This window comes from Lepidochelys olivacea, assembly GCF_965140295.1.
Source record: "Lepidochelys olivacea isolate rLepOli2 genome assembly, chromosome: 3".
Classification (NCBI taxonomy): domain Eukaryota; kingdom Metazoa; phylum Chordata; order Testudines; family Cheloniidae; genus Lepidochelys; species Lepidochelys olivacea.
This window is the reverse complement of record NC_140413.1, coordinates 99705574-99724899: the sequence shown is the minus strand read 5'-3', so window position 1 is coordinate 99724899 and position 19326 is coordinate 99705574. Positions and strand designations below refer to the sequence as shown.

Genomic DNA, 19326 nt, shown 5'->3' with positions numbered 1-19326 from the left:
CCTGGCTCTGCCACTCTACTGGTGTATGAACTTTGGCAAAACACTTCACATCTCTGTGCCTCTGTTTCCACTCCCACTCTCCCCCCACACCCATCTGTCTATATAAAAAGATTCCAGGATTGTCACCCTGTGTCACTCTGAAGCCTAGAATGTCTGTAGAGTCAGTGTGACATGATGGAAGCAGCTACAAGCATAGCTGAGAGCTCTCTTTGTTCAGAATATCACCAGGTTGAATCATCACAGGGTTTCATGGTCTGTTACCATCCAATTTTTAAGTTCTCTGCCATTTTGACATTACAGATTACACCTGTGCAGTGTGTAGCTACAATAAGCCTGTATGTCATGCGAAGAGTCCTAGACTTGTGATATCAGAAGTAACTCAACCAATCATGCCCTTATTCTATGGCTAATTTGCATGCAATTTCATTGGCTGTTTGAGGGGGACTGCATAGATCATAGATTACTTGGCCTAATTCTCACACCTGTGTGCCCACACAACTCAACTCTCCCAGCACACATCCCATCCCCCCACAAAAATCAACCTACACCTACACAAAAGAACACAACCAGCACACACACTAACTCCAAACTTCCCTCTGAAGCCTAGAATGTCTTGAGTGAAGTGATGGAAACAGCTACAAGCATGGTGAGGGCTCTTTTTGTTCATAATATCACCAGAATCAGTCTTCCCTGGGATTTGCAGTCTTACCATCCAATTTTTAATCTCTCAGACATTTTTGGCTTTTTTACATACATAACTTTATGAATTACACATATGTAACAGCACAGGCTTTCAGCTACTAGTCAATGAAATCTTTGGGCCAGTGATTATCTCTCTCCATGTGCGTGCACAGTGCCTAATGAAATGGGACCCCTGTCTTGATGGGGCTGCTCCCATAATATAAACAAAAAACAGCATTGAAGTCAGTTGCAAAATTCCTATTGATTTCAAGGACGCCAGAATTTAGATGTCCAGTACAGGCATTTTATTACTTACATGCTGTAGATGGATTTAGTCACATTTAATTTTTCTGTCATGTTGTACAAGTTAGCAGACTGGCGGATAGAAGGATGGACCAGTGGTTTGGGCACTAATTTAGTACTTGAGTAGACCTGAGTTCAATAACCTGCTCTTCCAGAGACATTTTTGGGTGACGGGCAAATCACTTAGCCTTCTCTGTGCCTCAGTTCCCCATCTGTAAAATGGGGATAATTGCACAGCCCTTCCTCGCAGGGGTGTTGAAAGGATAATTACATTAAAGATTGTGAGATGTTCAGATACTACAGTAATAAGGGTCTTGTGAGACTCTTAGACAGATACTGGTGTGCTGTTGAGTTTATCTGAAAGGCTAGCACTGCTCAAGAGGACGGGAAGATGATGCATATACACAAATCTCAAAATCATTTGTTTTCTACATCTATGTCAATACCACTCAGGCACCATTTTGTAAAGGCCGGGATCATATCCAGAGACTTTGAATCATGTCAATTATGTTTCTGTGAAATTCTTGCATCAGGAAAGTTGCTAATTATTACAATCAAAATCATAGTTAATCATATTTGACACTTATCCTGTTTATTTACATAAAATTCACCTAGTTTTATAGATTGCATTATTGATATCTATATATATCTATGTCTCTCTTTATATATTTTAACACTATAAATTGTGTTTAAATGCTGATAGCTCATACTTTCTGGTTATAAAAGATTCAGTGGAATTTAAAGGGCCAGATACAGGATTGTAAAACTGACTAAATGCTGTCATAGAAAACAAACATGATTGGTGAATTTTTGCTTCATCTTTATCTCACTGATAAACAATTACTAAAGTAAATAAGTGTTCCATGAAACATTCAGTCTGGTATGAGCAATAATTAGAGCCTGATCCAAAGCCCAGTGGAAGTCAGTGGAAGAGTCATTGACTTCAATGGTTCCAGCTCTTACTGAGCCAGATTAACGGGTTTAAACCAATTTGTCCACTGAACTCAGGTCAAATTCAGAAATTAATTAGATAGCCTCCATTTCTGTACATCACAAAACCATCACATCATTTAATTCTCTGTTCAGGAGAGGTGCAGGACTGGAATAACAGATGTTTAAAGCCGGAGGGTACAGCATTGACAGATTCCCTGTGTCGGAAAAACTTGAAGAGACTACTGATTATTATGCGGAACATGCCTGCTTTACTGTTACCTCATCCTCCTGCCTTCTCTGTCCCCATTTGTGTTTCATTCATCTTGTCCTGTTTTTAAAGGGACAGTCCCATAATTAAGCCCTCCTGCAGGTGTCCCGACTTTTTCTTAAAAATGAGCAAATTGTCCTGTATTTTCTGTCTCTCCCTCATCATTACTGGCGGGTCCTGCTGCTGGCCAGATCCCAGCTTGCTAGCCACCTGGCCAGCAGGGGTGTGTGTGTGGGGGTCCAGTGGCCGATGATGGGGGTGGATGTGCAAGGTTGGTGGCAGGGCAGAGCTGCAGCGCATGGGGCTGAACCACTCCCCATGACGGTCTGTCAGCACAGCCCCCTCCCCGCATCCCGGTCTGGACGGCACTGGCTGCACACTGTGAGCTCTGAAGAGATGAGCTCTGCAAAGACACAGGCCAGGTCATCCCTTTCTCCACTCCTCCTGCCCTTCAGCTGGAAGCAGCTCCTGTCCCTGCCCTCCTGCACAGTGCCGAAAGGCTGCTGCTGGCCACATTCTGGTGTGAACCCTGGCTGAAATCTGGAGAGGGAGATACGTGACCCTGCGTGCCCCGCCTCGTGTTGCCTCAAGAAGATGCGGCACCAGGTACCAGGTGGGGTGGGTCTATCCCAGGGACCCAGCCAGGCATGGAGGGCGGAGAGCGCCAGGCAGGGAGGGTCGGTCAGTCATTCCCCACCCCTCACCCCCACCCCCATGTGAGAGAGGTGTATGGGAATGTGCGTGTGTGTGACATCTCCCCGTGTGTGTGTGTGGGGGGGGTAGGGATGTGTGTGAACCCTAAAGCCTTAAAGATAGGAAAGTAAATAAAAAGAATCTGCAGTATTTCTTTTTAACAGGGGTTCAGTCATCTTGATGTTAATTTGAACATTTGTACTGCATAGTTCTGATTGATTGCTGTTGAACTCGCTTGAATATGAGTAATTTTACCAGGTGTCCCGTATTCAGCATAGGGAAATATGGTCACCCTATTCATAAACCTTGATTACAGGCTCAGGGACTGTCTTCTTTTTGCTGTTTCTAGCAATCTTCTGTTTACTACAGCATTCTTGCCTGGAGTCCCTAGGCTTAACTGCAGTATTACCAGTAATATACTATACTACTACGATGACGCCAGTCTACATTTCCTGGTTCAGACATATGCTATTAGTCTGTTGCTTTTATGACCATTAAAGGTGCTGAGAGAGATGAAGTAGGTGAGGTAATATCTTCTATTGGCCCAACACTTCAAACATTAAAAGTACTTGCATTTATATGTAAATACCATTAAAAAACATCCTCAAGATCCTCATTTGGTAGCTAGTACTAGGAAACTAGGAAAAAAACTATTTCCTCCAACAACTTTCTCCTAAAAAACCCACAATGCCCTGTTTTATAAAGCGGAAAAAATAAAACCCAAGAAAAAATAAAAACCAAATCCTTCAGTGAGCTGAATGAAACATAGAAATCCAGTAATATGACACCTTTTTTATTAACTGGTAATTCTCAATTACCTAGCTAACACTCAGTGTTTGTGCTTTGAATTCTGTTGATGCTAGATATGAACTACGGAGAAGGAGATGATTAAGAAACACTCAGGAAGAGTTTGATTTCAGACCAGTGTAATTCAGGAGTAATTTCACTGAAGTCAATGGAGCTCAATCAGTTCAGAACAGCTGTGAGATCAAAATAAAGGCCTCAAGAATTTGAAGGAAAAAAAGCAGCTGTTATGAGTGTATAAGACACTGACTAATGTTAAGGGTCATATTTATCTTACAGGCTGAGAAAGGCAAGCAGCCAAATGCCAAAGGAAAAGCCTGAGATAATATTTACACCCATTTCTTCTCACTTTAGCGTTTAGCATAGTTAATGTTTAACAATGCCAGTCTGAATCATCTGAATCAGTTTTCTTTTCGTGTAAATTGTGGCCTCCTAATTGTATAGAGGGCATGGTGAATATTATTATTATTACAAGAAGTGGTTTTTTTCCCCTGTGTTCCCCCAAAGAGCATGGCAGTGCTTGTCCCCATATCCTTGATAGTTCAAATAAATGAATACTTCTCCAGTTGGTGGGGAAAGAAGATTAGCTCTGTTAATAGATTGCAATGCAAATGTGCGTAAGCATATAGAACAATTATTTTATAGCTGGTGTCAAATTTTGTCCTCAGATAAGCAGGCGAAAGTCTCACGGACTACAGTGGGCACTGTGCCCATTTATCAGAGGGCAGAACTGAGCCCACAGATTGTATAATTTTAGATATGGTTATCACACTGTTCCCAATCAAGTTCTTTGAAGAGCAAAATATTTATTGTGACTGAAAGTAGATGTTGCTAGGGTTTGAATGGAGATGACGGTTAAAACTGTCTATATTCTTTCCTCTAAGTGAAGTGGTACTCTAAATAGATCCCTTGTTTTAAGATTACTTGGAAGTGATGATATTTTCTAGGACTGACTGAATTTTTTTCTGATGGAAAATAGGATTTTCAACTAAATGAAAGTTTTCCTGAAAAGTGGCTGCTTTCCTCAAATTTCTTTTGATGGAAAACTGAACACCCAGATATTTTTGATGTTTTGGTAAATTTTTAGACATTTTCTGGATTTTATTTTATATTTACTTACTTACTTACAAACAGAATTATTGTTGTTTTCATAGAAATTTTCTGATGAAGAAACCTCCATTTTCCAACTAGCTCTACTGTTCTCATAGTCAGGGCCCTACCAAATTCATGGTCCATTTTGGTCAACTTCACTGTCATAGGATTTTTAAAATCATAAATTTCATGATTTCAGCTATTTAAATCTGAAACTTCATGGTGTTTTAATTGTAGGGATCCTGACTCAAAAAGGAATTGTGAGGGGTTCGCAAGGTTATTGTAGGGGGGATTACGAGACTGCTGCCCTTCCTTCTGTGCTGCTACTGGCGGTGCCGCTGCCTTCAGAGCTGGGCAGCTGGGGAAATAAGGATGGTGTGGGATGGTATTGCCACCCTTACTTACTGTGCTACTGTTGGCAGGGTGCTGCCTTCAGAGCTGGGCATCTGGCCAACAGCTGCCGCTCTCTGGCCACCCAGCTCTGAAGGCAGCACAGAAGTAAGGGTGGCAATACCGCAACCTCCTTAAAATAACCTTGTGACCCCCTCCCTGCAGCTCCCTTTTGGGTCAGGACTCCCAATTTGAGAAATGCTGGTCTTCCCTGTGAAATTTGCATAGTATAGGGTAAAAGCACACAGAAGACCCGATTTCACAGGGAGAGACCAGATTTCATGGTCCGTGACATGTTTTTCATGGCCGTGAATTTGGTAGGGCCCTACTCATAGTGGAATGAGCTTAGTGCTTATCCAGGTGTGTTGTAGTCTGATTGATTTTAAGAAAGCAGTCCTCCAGAATGCTTTGGGCAGCTTCCTGACCTTGGGCATTTGCTACATTTTGACAATTTTTTTCCATCATCATTTTTTGCCAGAAAAAAGCTTTGCTGTGAGTATCGAATGAAATATTCTAAACACGTCTCTGACTCCACCCTTGTATACTTGCAGATGAGATTGGATTTCTGCCACTGATTTTTTTCTTTTACATTAAAAATACTTTTCTTATTTGTGCGTCTTCACACTGGACACGCAGAGACCAGGATGCCTGGAACTGGTACAGAAATTTGTACCCCGTGCACAAAAGAACCCAGCTCCAAAGGGGATTCTTCTGAAGCGATGCAGGTAGAGGGGAATTTTGGAGGTATGATGAGGGAGACGGCAGGACAAGACCAGATGATCTGTGTCTAGGCAGCTCTATCAGCCATCCTTCTCTGGAGCCTGCAGCATAGCTTGTTTTCCATAGTTCTGTTTCTCATAGTTTCTGGCACAGTTTGACTGATGTTTCTGCCTATTGCTCATGTGATGAATGTAACTGACCCCAAGAATTACAGGGTGTTGACTGTATTTTTAATACATGGCAAAAGTTCCTGGAGCCGTGGACAGAGAGGCTTTAGCGTTTTGTATAAACCTCAATAAATATCAGATGCAGGATTGTCATTGGCAGTGTGAAGTTCCTATACAGGGGACTTTATTTGTTTTAACAGTACGGTGAACACTTGAAAATGTAGCAGAGGATTGCAGACTGCTACAAAATGTTCAGTAGGGCCAGAGTCACCTTAGACCCCCAATAAGCTTTCAGGTCTGATTCCTTTTATCTATTTCTTCTGCTCACAGTGCCCCCTGAAGGTTACCTGGGCTCTGTTGGCCCAGTAGGAGGAGTGAGTTCCGAAAGAGAAGGGCCGCCACTGAATGCTTAGTTAGCAGCCACAGATGGTTAAAACTAAGGGACTCTTAGCTCAAATATTACCCTCACCTGCTGCTGCAGTTTGAGGACAGAAACTGTGTTTAAGATGGATTCAAACCACTAAGGGCTTTAGAGATCAAAGCTAGCACCTTGAGCTATACCAGGAAGGAAACAGGAAGCCAGTGCAGTTGCTTATGAGCCCAGTATCTTCCCGATGCTGACCCTGCTAGGCAGGTGCACAGCTGCATCAGCTTTAGCTTCTGAGTGCTTTTCAAGTGTAGCCCCGTGAACATCTCATTATAGCAATAGATCAAGAAGTCACAAGAGGATGGATCACAATGGCAAGATCCAGACCCATGACAAAGGTCACAGATGTCTAACCAGACACATGAAAGGTGCATTTATAGGGATATCCTTTCCCCAAAATCCTCCAACTACCTGCTACTGAATCTACTCATTATAGCTATGAGACATCTGTGATCCTGGAGGTACATGTAACTGATCATAAACTAACAATGCATTGCAACAGCCTCAAGTTTAATACCGCTCTTTTTTTTGCCTTGCAGAAGTCAACCTCGGGACACTAATGTCCTGTACCTTGTGTGGACAGGTAGCAACTTGCAAACCCTTAAGCTCCCCGTCATGCAATTTCTTGCTCCAGCCAAAAGTATTCATCTTTACAGGCAGGCCAGTCAAATCACATTGCTTACCTCTAGTTCCTGAGCATTCAGTCCAAAGAGGGGAACAGAAGGGTAGTGGTGGGTATATTGGGTGGGGATTAATTGTCATTAATTAGTTTATACCTTGAGCATGGGAAGGGGAGGATAACACTTCTATAGTGAGTGCTTTTCATCCTCAAAAGTACTAAGGCTACGGAGGCAAAGTCCACAAATAGCCTGCATTTCTTATCAGACACTCAAGCACTTTCAAAAGCATAATTTGCAAAGGCACATATGGTATAAAAGAAATCATGAATTGGACACACATACTTGTAGGACTTCTAAAGTTGTTCTGAAACCCTTGTATAACCCAATTCATCTGTATTTCCTTCCTGAAATTGTGTATCAGTTTGTTGGCTGATTAGTGTATTCAACTGGCAGGAAGGATTACCTGTAACTTGAATGACATAGTAATGAACTTTGCACGTGTAGGATGAAATCTTTGCTGAAGTCAATAGGAGTTTTGCCATTGGCTTTATGGGGCCAGGATTTCACTCTTACTATTAAGCAAATATAGAGGTAGCAGCTCACTAAGTGTAACATTTTAGTCAGCTGTTTTCCCTTTCTCCTTTGCTACCACTTAAAATGTAAACGATTTCTGCACTTTCCAAAAATTGTTAATTATAGTTCTGAACAATTGTTTACTGGACTGTACCAAAATCTAGGACTGTACTAGCAAACTATATAGGAAGGGTGCGTTTAAAAGTAGTGAAGAAACAAACTAGAAAGAGACAAGAAACAAAAGCTAAATATGTTTCTTAGACTCATCATGAGGGCTACTTTTGCAAACTGTAACAACCTTAACTATAGTGGTGTTAACTCCCCCTGACCCCACGAAAACCACACACACTATCATTAAGATCATAGAAATTGTTCATAGCTTTAAACAATAAAGGAAGCAGGAAGGCAAAGGAAAAGCATGTGGATGAATGGCAAGGCAAAAGAGTTTATTCAAGCAAAAAATGCACCCTTCAAAAATTTTTCACCACAGATAGTGATCCTGAGGAAGATAGCTATCCCAAAGCTTGTCATTGAAGGTAATAAAGAAGAGGCACTGTCAGGGATTGAGGAGTTAAAGGAGACATACTTCCCAAGAACAAACTGATAATTCAGTGGGGGAGCAAGATCAAACCCTTAAAATCCAATCTCAGTGGAGCCAGGTGGTATCAATCAAGGAATACTGAAAGAATTAAAGAGAGTGGTTGAGCTGTTAAAAAAAGAAAAGAAATGTACTCTCCACTACAGTAATTAATTTTAATGAGGGTAGTCTCTATTGTACTGATAGATATTTTGAAAAAGATGCTTGGTTGATCTTGGAAATCACATATTTTGTGAACTTTAGTTCAATACCAGGTACATTAGTGGAAACCATAATTAAAGACGGTTATACAATAGACAGAAGAGCGTGATAGGATATTTACAAACAGCACAGCTACCGTAAAGGAAAATCATGCCTTTCTAAGCTATAATTGATGTGGACTTTTATAGAAGATATGACAAAGCTCATCAGAACCTATTAAGAAAGCAGTCATCCAGTGAGAAGCAAACTTTTGTCTTGATTAGAAACTTGTGAATAGATGGAAAACAGGGTAGGAATATATTGTCAATTTTCAACAGGGAAGGAGGTTAATGGTAAGGTATCCCACGGAATCGTACTAAGACTGTATTATTTAATATGTATTACTTATCTGAAAAATGAGGATCAGGAGGACAACAGAAGTGGTAAAATTTGCAAATGACCATTATTTAGGTCACCCAGAGAGAAGCCTGCAAGGAACTTAGAATATCAGGGCTGGAAGGGACCTCAGGAGGTCATCTAGTTCAACCCCCTACTTTTCAAAGCAGGACCAATCCCTAATTTTTGCCCCAGATCCCTAAATGGGGCCCCCTCAAGGATTGAACTCACAACCTTGGGTTTAGCAGGCTAATGCTGAAACCACTGAGCTATCACTCCCCCTTCAGAGGGCCCTCACTAAGCTAGCTGAGAGAACATTATGATGGCAGATGAAATTCAATATGGACAGTCCAGAACAGAATCAGGGGGAAATTTCTATCTACTGCATCAAGTCCTCAACTTTCTACAAACCCTTGGAGATATCCCATTCAAGTACTGACCCAGCCTGTTCCTATTTTATCTTTGAAGATCTGGCTTCATTACAGCATAAAGTGATTTGGCTGTTACATTCATTCTGAATGTGTTAATTGGAAATATTTGGATATTTCTCCCAATAAGGCAATGGGGGAAAAAAAAGCAGTTATGCTTTTGAAACTTCTTTTTTAAAATTTAAGTTTACATATGGGAGATAAAGTTCATGCTGCTCTCTTAATGCAATCAAAAAGCAGAGATTTACATATCCGGATGCTATCTAGCTGGCTCATTAGAGGCAAACAATACTTCCCACTGAACTCAGCTGCAGCCATTCAGAATGAACACGTTACTCCTATAATTCACAAAGCAAACTTCATGTTTTGAGAAGATAAACAACAGAAATTTAGTTCTTTGTAGCAGTGTTATTTTCAGCCAGGCCTTAAGCCAAAAATTTAGTTTTATATAATAGCAGAAATTTTACTACTTGAACATTTTTATGGAGAAACAGATGTTGCTTTGTGACAGAGAAACCCAGTCTGCAAAATGAGCAGCGTGTCTTGTATAACCCTTCCCCCCCCCAACACACTGCAGCTTTGTCAGAATGGGATATATTTATATAATAACTTGATTCTGTCCATTTTAGGGTTTGTCAAAACTGCAGGTTACTGTGCGGCAAGCCAGGGTGTGAATCTGCAGCGCACCAGGTTGCTGTGTGGCAACGTCCATGTGGACTCTGTTACTGCTCACAGGAAGTCCCAGAGTGTGGCTTAGCACTACTTGAAAATGTCCACATAGGACGTTACTGCATGGCAAGCTGGTGCTTGGCAAGCCCATAGTTTCTAACCACCTCATAATCTTTAATGTGTTTATCCTCAACACTGAGGTAGGAAAGTACTGTTATCCCCATTTTACAGGCAGATAACTGGGGCACAGAGAGACAGTGGACTCATCCTCACTGCAGCATTCGCTTGAATTATCTACGCTGGTTAACTCCTCTTGAGTTAGGCTAGTTCGAGTGTGAGTAACCACGCTGCAAAACGCCACTTGGGCTGCCCACAATGATTGGGACAGTGGCATAGAGTAGCGAAGTCCCAACTTCATTACTAGCTCCAGCATCAGCAGCACTCGCACTTTAACCCACATCCACGGATGGGCCAGCTCGCTCACAGTTTACAAAGCCACTTAACTTAAGCTAGTGATTTGTGTGTGCAGAGGGGAGTCAGGTTAGGGGCAACATTCGAGTTATGCCACAAGCTAACACTGCAAGGTCACGCTAAGTCTGTGGCAGAGCAGAGGCTTGAGCCCAGATCTCCAAAGTTCCAGACTAGCACACGAACTAACTAACTACCTACCAGTCCATCTTTCCTCTGTGATTGCAGATCCTTCAATAAAGTTGCTCAGGGTCTAGTTCAAAGGAAGTACTATGTTTACGGAAATAACTGTTCAGGACAGCAGATTAGCATGTTACTTGCATGGGAAAACCTGGCTTAGTGTACATTGTCAGTAGCAAAATTTATATTTTAGATTATTCACAAATTTCAACATGTATTAATGTGAAAACTCCCCTCCCTTTCGGCCAGAACAGTTGTATTAGGCCATGAACCTTGCCTCTTCTGAATGTTATTGAGGACAAGTAGTCAATATCTTCATCAGTAGGAGCTGTATAGGTAATACCTTATGCACAATTTGAATACCAAGCACTTCCTCATTTAATTATCAAGCAGCTTCTTTTTCAGCATAAATCACCCTTGGGAATTTGTTCATATTTTAGAAGTTTATCTTTAAATGCAGACACTCATGGACAGAGATGCAATTCATAATGGAGCTGGAGAAGAAATGATTGCTAGTTACTGGAAAAATATCTCCTGTTATTGAACATCAGTGGAGCTAAATTTGGGATATTGTTAAAACCAGTGAAACTTTTAATAAAACTCAGATTAATTTCAGAGAACATGGAATCCATTCTCTCCCCCACCCCCAATACTTGGACTCCATGAAAATGCTCTGGTGGGCTTCCAGATTTAGAGATGTGCATAGTGGAGATGTTAATTTAAAACATACCAGACAAAGTGTAATTAGTGACTTGTAGTGCATTTCAATGTTCAAGTTTGGTTTTATATCTTTGTCAGTTAATACTGACTATCTGTATTGATATCACTATATCTTGCACTCTGAATTATTTACTGAAGATTAATTTGTTTGTGTATTCTTATAGCCGCAGATCTGGCCAGTATACAATGAACCATGAGAACTCTAAGAAGTCCACAGAGAGGCCACAATTTGACCGCTCAAGTTCCCAGGATTCCGTGGATGAGTTGTCTATGGATGACTATTGGAAAGAACTTGAAAACATCCATGAAACCAGCGAAAATAATCATAAAGAGCAAGAAGTGGTTGTGGTGAAAGAGCCTGATGGTAACATTTTGATGAACGATTATTTTAGTGACCACTGATTTTGAGTACCCAGTTTTGAGACACCTTAGGATTCATTTTCAGAGGTGCTGAGGACCCAACAACTCCAAATGAATCAATAAGAGCTCCCCAGCACCTCTACAAATCAGGCCTTGGGTGCCTTAAATTGGACACCCAAAAATGAGGTACCCCAAATTTGTGGCTGCTTTAAAAAAAAAATCTGTCCTTAAAGAGTTATGCCAGAGTAGCTAAAATAAGTTTTATTTTCCTTAAAAGGTATTCCCAGATATTCTCTATTTTCAAATTATACTAGTTTAGGATTTATAGACAGATTATATTCTTGTGCTTAGGAAGAAAAGGATTTGTTAATACAATTAGTAATTACAATAGGTACGATAAAATTGCATAATGGGCATACAATCTCATGCTTCAGAACAGAAGCCAACCACTGACTACCTGGGTTTAGGAAGCAACAACTCCTACAGTTGTGACATGGTATAATCTGTTATGGGGGGTTTAGACCTTCCTGTGAAAAATCAGGTACCCGTCCCTGTCAGAGACAGGATTTTGGACGAGGTGAATCCAATATGGCAACCGCTGACTTTTCCGATAAAGATCCAAAGCCCTGAATACCAGAATGTAAAAGTAATCTAAATTTAAAGGAAGCATTTATTTTCAACAATATGGTGTGCGCTTCCCCCAAAGATACAAAATTGTTAGGAAACTCCCCCTCCCCCCAAATTCTGAAAATGGTAAATTAAAGTTTTGGGGTGGGATTTTCAAAGATGATCAATGAGTTAGTAGCACAAATCTCATAGGCTTTCAGGGGGCCTCGTGCTCATACTAGCCCCCATAGGCACTTTTACCTGAGGGTGGGATTTCAGAAGAAGGTAACAAACTACGCTACAGATTCCTTGTTTCTAGTCCTTACTCCAAATTCTGAACTTCCTGCTGGGGGAAAACTCCAAGTCAATGGGGAGTTTTGTCCAAGTAAGAAGTTCAGGCTATTGCCCCAATGCAGTAACAAATTTGTAATACAGACTCTACCGCTGTTCAGTGAGAGCTCTACTCTTTCACTTGTCCATGAATACAAAGATGCTCACCAGGGTTTAAGAGACAGTAGGCTACAATGAATATAAATATGAAAGATTATGTGCCAGATTAATCTCTCAGATAAACTGATGTTAATCCAGGGCTACTCCATTGATTTAACTGAGATGAGAATCCAGCTCTACATACTTAATGACCATTAAACACTTGAGGGCAACATCAAAGGTCAGTACAATCCACTCCACATCAGTACAGGGTTTGGTAGCAATTTTTAAACAAGCACGATTATGTAAAAATGTGTTTGAAGAGTACAGTTTATATTACACTCTTGGTCAATCACAATAATTAACAGATGCCTTCTGCCTTTCTGCAATGAATGGTCAATAAAAGATACATCATCAGCTAGAAACAACAAAGCAGTGATCATCTTACTGCATATCAGTACAGATTAGAGACGGCATCAGTATAGATAATTAAAAATTGCATTAAAATTGCCTATTAGATTGAATAAGCCCTGATCAAATTGAACTAGATCACACTAGTGAAAAGCTATAGGAATTAATGTACTAAAAAAACAACAAGGCACACAAATTTAAGTTAATGGTATAAAAAGATTGAGTACTAAACTATAAATAAAGTGGTTCTGATTAAAGGCTTTCAAGCTTCCTCCCACCCACCCCCTCCACTGGAATAGGGACAGCTGGCAGAGAAAGAGATCTTAACTGCTTAGTTAGAAGTTGAAACAGTGAAGAGCAGTAAGGATCACGTTTGTAAATGGCATATGAAGGATTAATCCATAGAAATTAATTAGCATGTTACAAGGTAGATGGTTATAAGTACCTCAGCAGAAGGTGCTATAGACTGTTCTAAACCACCTGTTGACTTGTCAAACTCTATCACAATCCACAGTAACATAATTTTTTTAGAGCGTTAATCACGTATTAACTGTTTAGACACCATAAGAGTCCCCTTAATATAATGTGTGACCATGCTAAGAATTGCACTCCACTTGCAGATACTCCTGGACCTTTTCCTGTAGGTTCACACAGACTACACGGTGTGGCTTTAACCCACTGTGCTCAGCTACAGAGCTCAGACCCAAAAATCTAGCATTCATGTCCTTTGATTTTTCTCTTCTCTCCTGGCACAGAGGGAGAATTGGAAGAAGAGTGGTTAAAGGAAGCTGGGCTGTCAAACCTTTTTAGTGAGAGCACAGGAGATTCCCTAGACAGCATGGTGTTTCTGTCCACATTGACGCGAACTCAGACAGCAGCAGTACAGAAGCGAGTGGAGACTGTCTCACAAACCCTGAGGAAAAAAAACAAGCCGTACCATGTTCCTGACGTCAGAGATATCTTCAGGCAACAAAGTGATTCAAAGGAAAAAGTAAGCTCCTTAGTGTGGTTTGGCTTTGTTCTACTTTGCTGAAACCCTGGCTGGCCTTTTCAGAAGGGTTCAGTACTGGCCTAACTCTGCTCCCTAAAGTCAATAGTAAAACTCCCACTGACTTCAGTGGCAGCAAAGTTAGGCCAATGCTGAATACATTTAGCATGTAGAGTGGAGTTTTCAAAAGCAAATATTAAACATAAAAAGGAAGAGCTATTCTTCCCTACACAGGAGTAAGCCACACATGGAAGAAGAAACTTGGATTCAGTATAGGGAGTTGCCTGGTAATTTTTCTGTTGTGTGGGTTGGGGTTTGACCTCTTTTCCCTTCCAGCCCCCCAAAGCAGCAGCTAGGCATTCAGCCGGGAGAAGATACTGATCTGATGGTGGCGCAGGGCCATCCACATGGAGGCCTTGTTCCTTGACATTCGCTTTGTGGCCACTTACCCTCATTTTTGTTCCTGAGCATTGCACTTCAAGTGGTGGCAGCGAGGTGGAGAAACTGAGACCAGTTGATTTCCTCCCACACTTGACCCATCCCTTCTAACACCGTGGAACTAAAATTCTCCAGAGGAAGTTTGTAAGCTACATGCTGCAGAGACAGAACTTCTCCTTCACCAAGATCTGGCTCCCTTCTGCATATGGATGGGGAGGGGAATATGGGACTTGGGACCGTTAATTCTGCAAAACATTCTGGGGCCCATTTTGTAGGAAACAGGTTATACCAAAGAGTGAAGTTGTGTTATACATTGTTATACCGTTAGATCGCAGAGGCGGGATAAAATGCAGTTTAGAGCAGTGTCATTTCACTCTTAACTGTGTTAATTCAGCATGAAAAAGGACATTCAGGTTCTTGTATTCAAGCCATAAATTATGCAGCACAAACGAGTACCTGTAATCTTGCAGCATGTACCAAAGAGAAGGTTCTAAACAGGAAAAAAAAGAAAAATCTTCCTACACTGTCCCTTCCATGCCACAAAACAGGAGTGAAGCCTCTCTGCTGCTGATACTCCAACCTAATACAGCCTCTGCCTATTTTCTGTATCCCTCCTCTACCAACAGGAAAGAGGTAGGACAGGAAAAAAGCTATCGAGTCATGGATCCTTCCCTGCCATCCTTCCCTGCCATGTCCCCAAAGAGCAGCTGTGTGACTGCACAGAGTCCTCTGGAGCTATGCTCTTTGTGCATTGGGATTGCATATACCCTGCAAAAGCTCCCCGCCTCCTGCTCTGCCCCGCCCCAGGCTGTGGAACAGCCGTAGATCTGGCGCTCTCTGCACTCACAGAGGTGGGAGTAGGATTTGCCTTTCAGGATCTAGGATTTTAAAACAAAATGAACCTGACTTGTTTTTCCACCAAAATTTTGCAGTTCACCCTTATTCTCCCCAAGTCTTGGGCTGTACAGAACTTATCTAAAATGCCAGGCAAGAGCCAGATCACTAAATATCTAGTTAACATTCTGGGCTGTGCAGGGAGTTAATGAAACTTTAATATGGAAATAAGAAACTGTCTGGACCATGCGTATGAGGATTTCCTGGCAAATACTGTATCCATAATAATCTTAGACATAAACAAGCAATGGAACTTCAGAAGTTTTGTTTGTTTATAAACGCAGGGCTGGATTGTAGTTGGTCCTGCAAGGCTGCACTATGGGAGCAAAAATGGCAGAAGTGGCCTTTGTCCTCCCTCCCTTCTTGTCCCTTTGTGGCGTGGACCAGCTATACAGTTGCTGGGAATGCAAGCAGTATGCACAGCTAACATCGCTAGCCTCCCCCGACAAGGACTGGGATGGCAGCAGGGCCAGATCTGTCTTGGACCCATCAAATCACAGGAGGGAGTGCATGCTACATTCTGCACCAGGGCGACAGGGCTTCTGCTGCAGCTTGTGCTTTTGGGCTGAGTCAATCAGAATTCCTCCTGGGAGCTCCCACCGAAATATTATAATAATAATAATACCTAGTTCCTATATAATGCTTTTCACCCGTACAACTCAAAGCACTTTACAAAGGAGGTCAGTGTCATATGCCTCTTTTACAGATAAAGAAACAGAGCCACTGTGAGGTTGAAGTGACTTGCACAAGGTCACACAGCAGGCCAGTGGCGGAGCCAGGAATTGACCTCAGCTCTCCTGAGTCCCAGTTCTGTGGTTATATTACATATAATCTCCCCCTCTACAGCCCCGCCAGCGCAGACTGTGGCTTTAATTCACATTTTAGCCTTTCCCATTCATTTTGCATATTATGGTGGAGCTGTAGTGACATCTGAACTAAGTTTGTGTCTAATTGTGTTTTTGGTCAAGGGACTTAATTTCCTATGTCCCATGTCTGTGATTAAGAGGCTCTTATCAAACACCCCAGTCCCACAACTGACAGTGCATGGGTGGACTGCTACACCCCCAGGGAGTTCCATTGACTTCAGAGGGGCTCTCCTTGGTTGCAAGTCTACCACTCACAAGATCAGGGCCAAAGGAGTTGCTTACATTCTGTTGTTTGGTGTAATAAGCTATTGGTATTTGAGCTTAGAGATGACTTGGTTTCTCTTTGCTTTTTTAGGTCTCTGATGAGAGTGAGCCCTCATCTGTGACAGCAAGAGAGAATAAAAATGAAGCTCAAGATGAAGTGAAAGATGGTAATGCTGAGCAGCTCCTCTGCTCTTTTTTTCTGTTCCATAGTGTCTTAGCTTCACGGCATACTGAAGAACAGGTCCACATTTTCAGTAACATTTCAGAGAAAAAAAGCCACTGGATAAACTGTATGAATATAGCTGTGGACCACATCTTTCCAAGTTTGTAACATTTTAAAATGCATTTATAGATGGTGTCCTTTGAAAAGTCTGGTAAATCTTGTGATAATTTTACAGCAGAATGCTTTGATAAAGGTCCGCACCAATGGCTCATTCTTAGCTCTTCATTTTTATCCCTTTGGTTGTCTCTCTTCTGCACTTTCAACACAAGAAACAAGAGCTGTGGAAAAGCTCATCAGTAAATATGAGAGAGCAAGAGCAAAAGAAGTAAGAAAAATGTAAGGATTTGCTATATATTTAGGGCTCAAAGTGAGAGAAAATATCAGTGTTTAATTAGTTGACTATATTCATGGAGAGAACAGAAAGTAGGGGGAGTTCTTTGCCTTTAGGGGTAGGTTCTGCCGTGCCCTATCCAGTTGAACAACAGGGTGAGGTACAGAGAGGGCATAAAGACCAGCCCACATAGGGGCAGGGCCTAATTGCAGCCCTTTGATGAAATCTTGGCCTTCCTAAAATCAATGGCAAAACTCCCACTGATTTCAGTGAATCCAGATTTCACCCCTTGTGCTTGACAGTAGCTCTCCAGCCCCCTGTAGTAAGGGGTTGTGGCTGGTTTGCATCTCCTATGTCTCCTGGAGCTCCTGTTGGGGCTATGCAGCTGCTCACCACTTGCAACAGTACTCTGAACCATAAAGGTACAATCAAGTCGTAGTTCCAGCCACTCAAGTCCTGAATTTGGCCTAAATACTTCTATTATTTTTCTAGAGACTTACTCTTTCCTTTAAAAAAAACCCGACAAGTGACTGGAGGGCATCTAGATATTATACTGGACACTTTGTAGATACATATACAGGAAGACTGATTAACCACCTCCAAATTTTAGAATGTGTATCCAAAGTATTTTGGAGAAATAGCTAACAGAGGGTTAAAAACAGGAAAGATGAATAACAAAACATACACAATGTAAAAAGAGAGGAGAAGGAGAGAGAGGTAGAAATGAGCCCCCCACAGTTCTTGTGTTTCCAGAAGCATTATTAATCTTACCCTTTCCTGCTTTCAGCAAACCTTTCAGTGGTAAGAACTGTGAACAAGTGGGAGAGCTGCCAAAATGCTGGGTCAGCACAAGGGAAGGAAGAGAAGCCTGGTGCTTGTGTCAATAAACTACACTAAAATTTGGAGCTGGAAAATTACCAAGCAATTATTGCAGAGTTTTATCACATCTGGTGATTTTTTTCCAGTGGCCTGATGAACCCTTTAGAAATGGGAAATTCTGAAAGGCAAATTCCATATGTTAGCTCTCCCTAGCGCAGATTGCGATGGGCAAGGCAAATGTAGCCTACTTACATCCTAATACACTTCTGCTTTTGCCAGCATGCTAAAGTGGGCTCTGCTCTTGAGATTAGAACAAGAAGAAAATCAGTTCATTTTTGCAGGAAAGCCATCCAACTTGAGCTGCATTAAAATCTGCTGCACCTGTTTCAGGACTGTCATGATCCCTTTCTTCTAGAATAATGAGCTAATTGGTGTAATGTAAACAGTGATTGGCTTTAAAGGCAATAAATAAACATTGTCGGAGTTTCAAAGACACCAAATACCTATGAAATCTAAATCCAGAGGCATTATTGTAAAGTTAAAATGCTTTTACCAGTTTTACCTGAAAAATGCACTAGTATCATTTGTTATAATAGATTTTTACTTTTTTTAGAAATTTAAATCATAGTGATGCCTCTGTTTTCTACATTCCATATTTTTAAACTTGTTAATGGCTGTGAAATCTATGGTTTGTCATATTCTGAAAGTGATGATTGCTCCTAGTTAGGTGTCTGAAGCGTCCATTTCTCAAGAGCATCTGACTGAAGTGCCAAATTGAGGATGGTGATGCTATAATAATACCTCGCTTTTTTTTATCAGCAGATCTCAAAGTGTTTTACAGAAATGTTCATAGGATCTCTAGCCCCATTTTACAGAAGGGGAAATGAGACAAGATCAGTAGCAGATCCGGGACTAGAACTGAGGTCTCTTGAGTCCCATGGTCTGTCCACTAGGCCACACTGCCTACTACTGTTATTGATAATTATACTGAAAATTCCATGGAGCATGTGAACTCAGATTCCTTGAGCCTGTTCCCGTCCCTTTTTTTCTTCTACCCTAACCTAAACTCTTCCTTGGTTGAACAGATGTCAGCAAACTCAGGAAATAATGTGAAAGGTTCCCCATTGTTCACATTTTTTGTTCTTTCCTGACTGGCCCAATCCAGGGGGGACAGTTCAGTCTAGTCAATTAGTCCTAGTATGTTTAGTATCCATGGGGAGGTTCATTTATTTGGATTTCTTGAAACCTCTATCTCCATGGCTTGTGTGTGTATATCTACAAAACAAAAATAAAATCCAAAGGACACTCATTGAGCTGCCAAACATCATTTGCCAGGCTACCTGCTATATGCCTAACAGAAATTACAATAATCTCACAGATTTAACCA

The 19326-nt window shown here is 41.4% G+C and overlaps 1 protein-coding gene across 4 annotated transcripts in view; it reads left to right on the top strand.

The window, feature by feature from the left end:
* ARHGAP18 (Rho GTPase activating protein 18) overlaps window positions 1–19326 on the top strand; it is a 120070-nt gene that overhangs the window by 60624 nt on the left and 40120 nt on the right. For all 4 annotated transcript variants that reach the window (XM_084622851.1, XM_084622852.1, XM_084622849.1 and 1 more), the window contains exons 2-4: window positions 11475–11674; window positions 13872–14107; window positions 16658–16733. In XM_084622851.1, the coding sequence (XP_084478977.1) occupies window positions 11475–11674; window positions 13872–14107; window positions 16658–16733 (512 nt within the window). The remainder of the gene's footprint in view (window positions 1–11474; window positions 11675–13871; window positions 14108–16657; window positions 16734–19326) is intronic.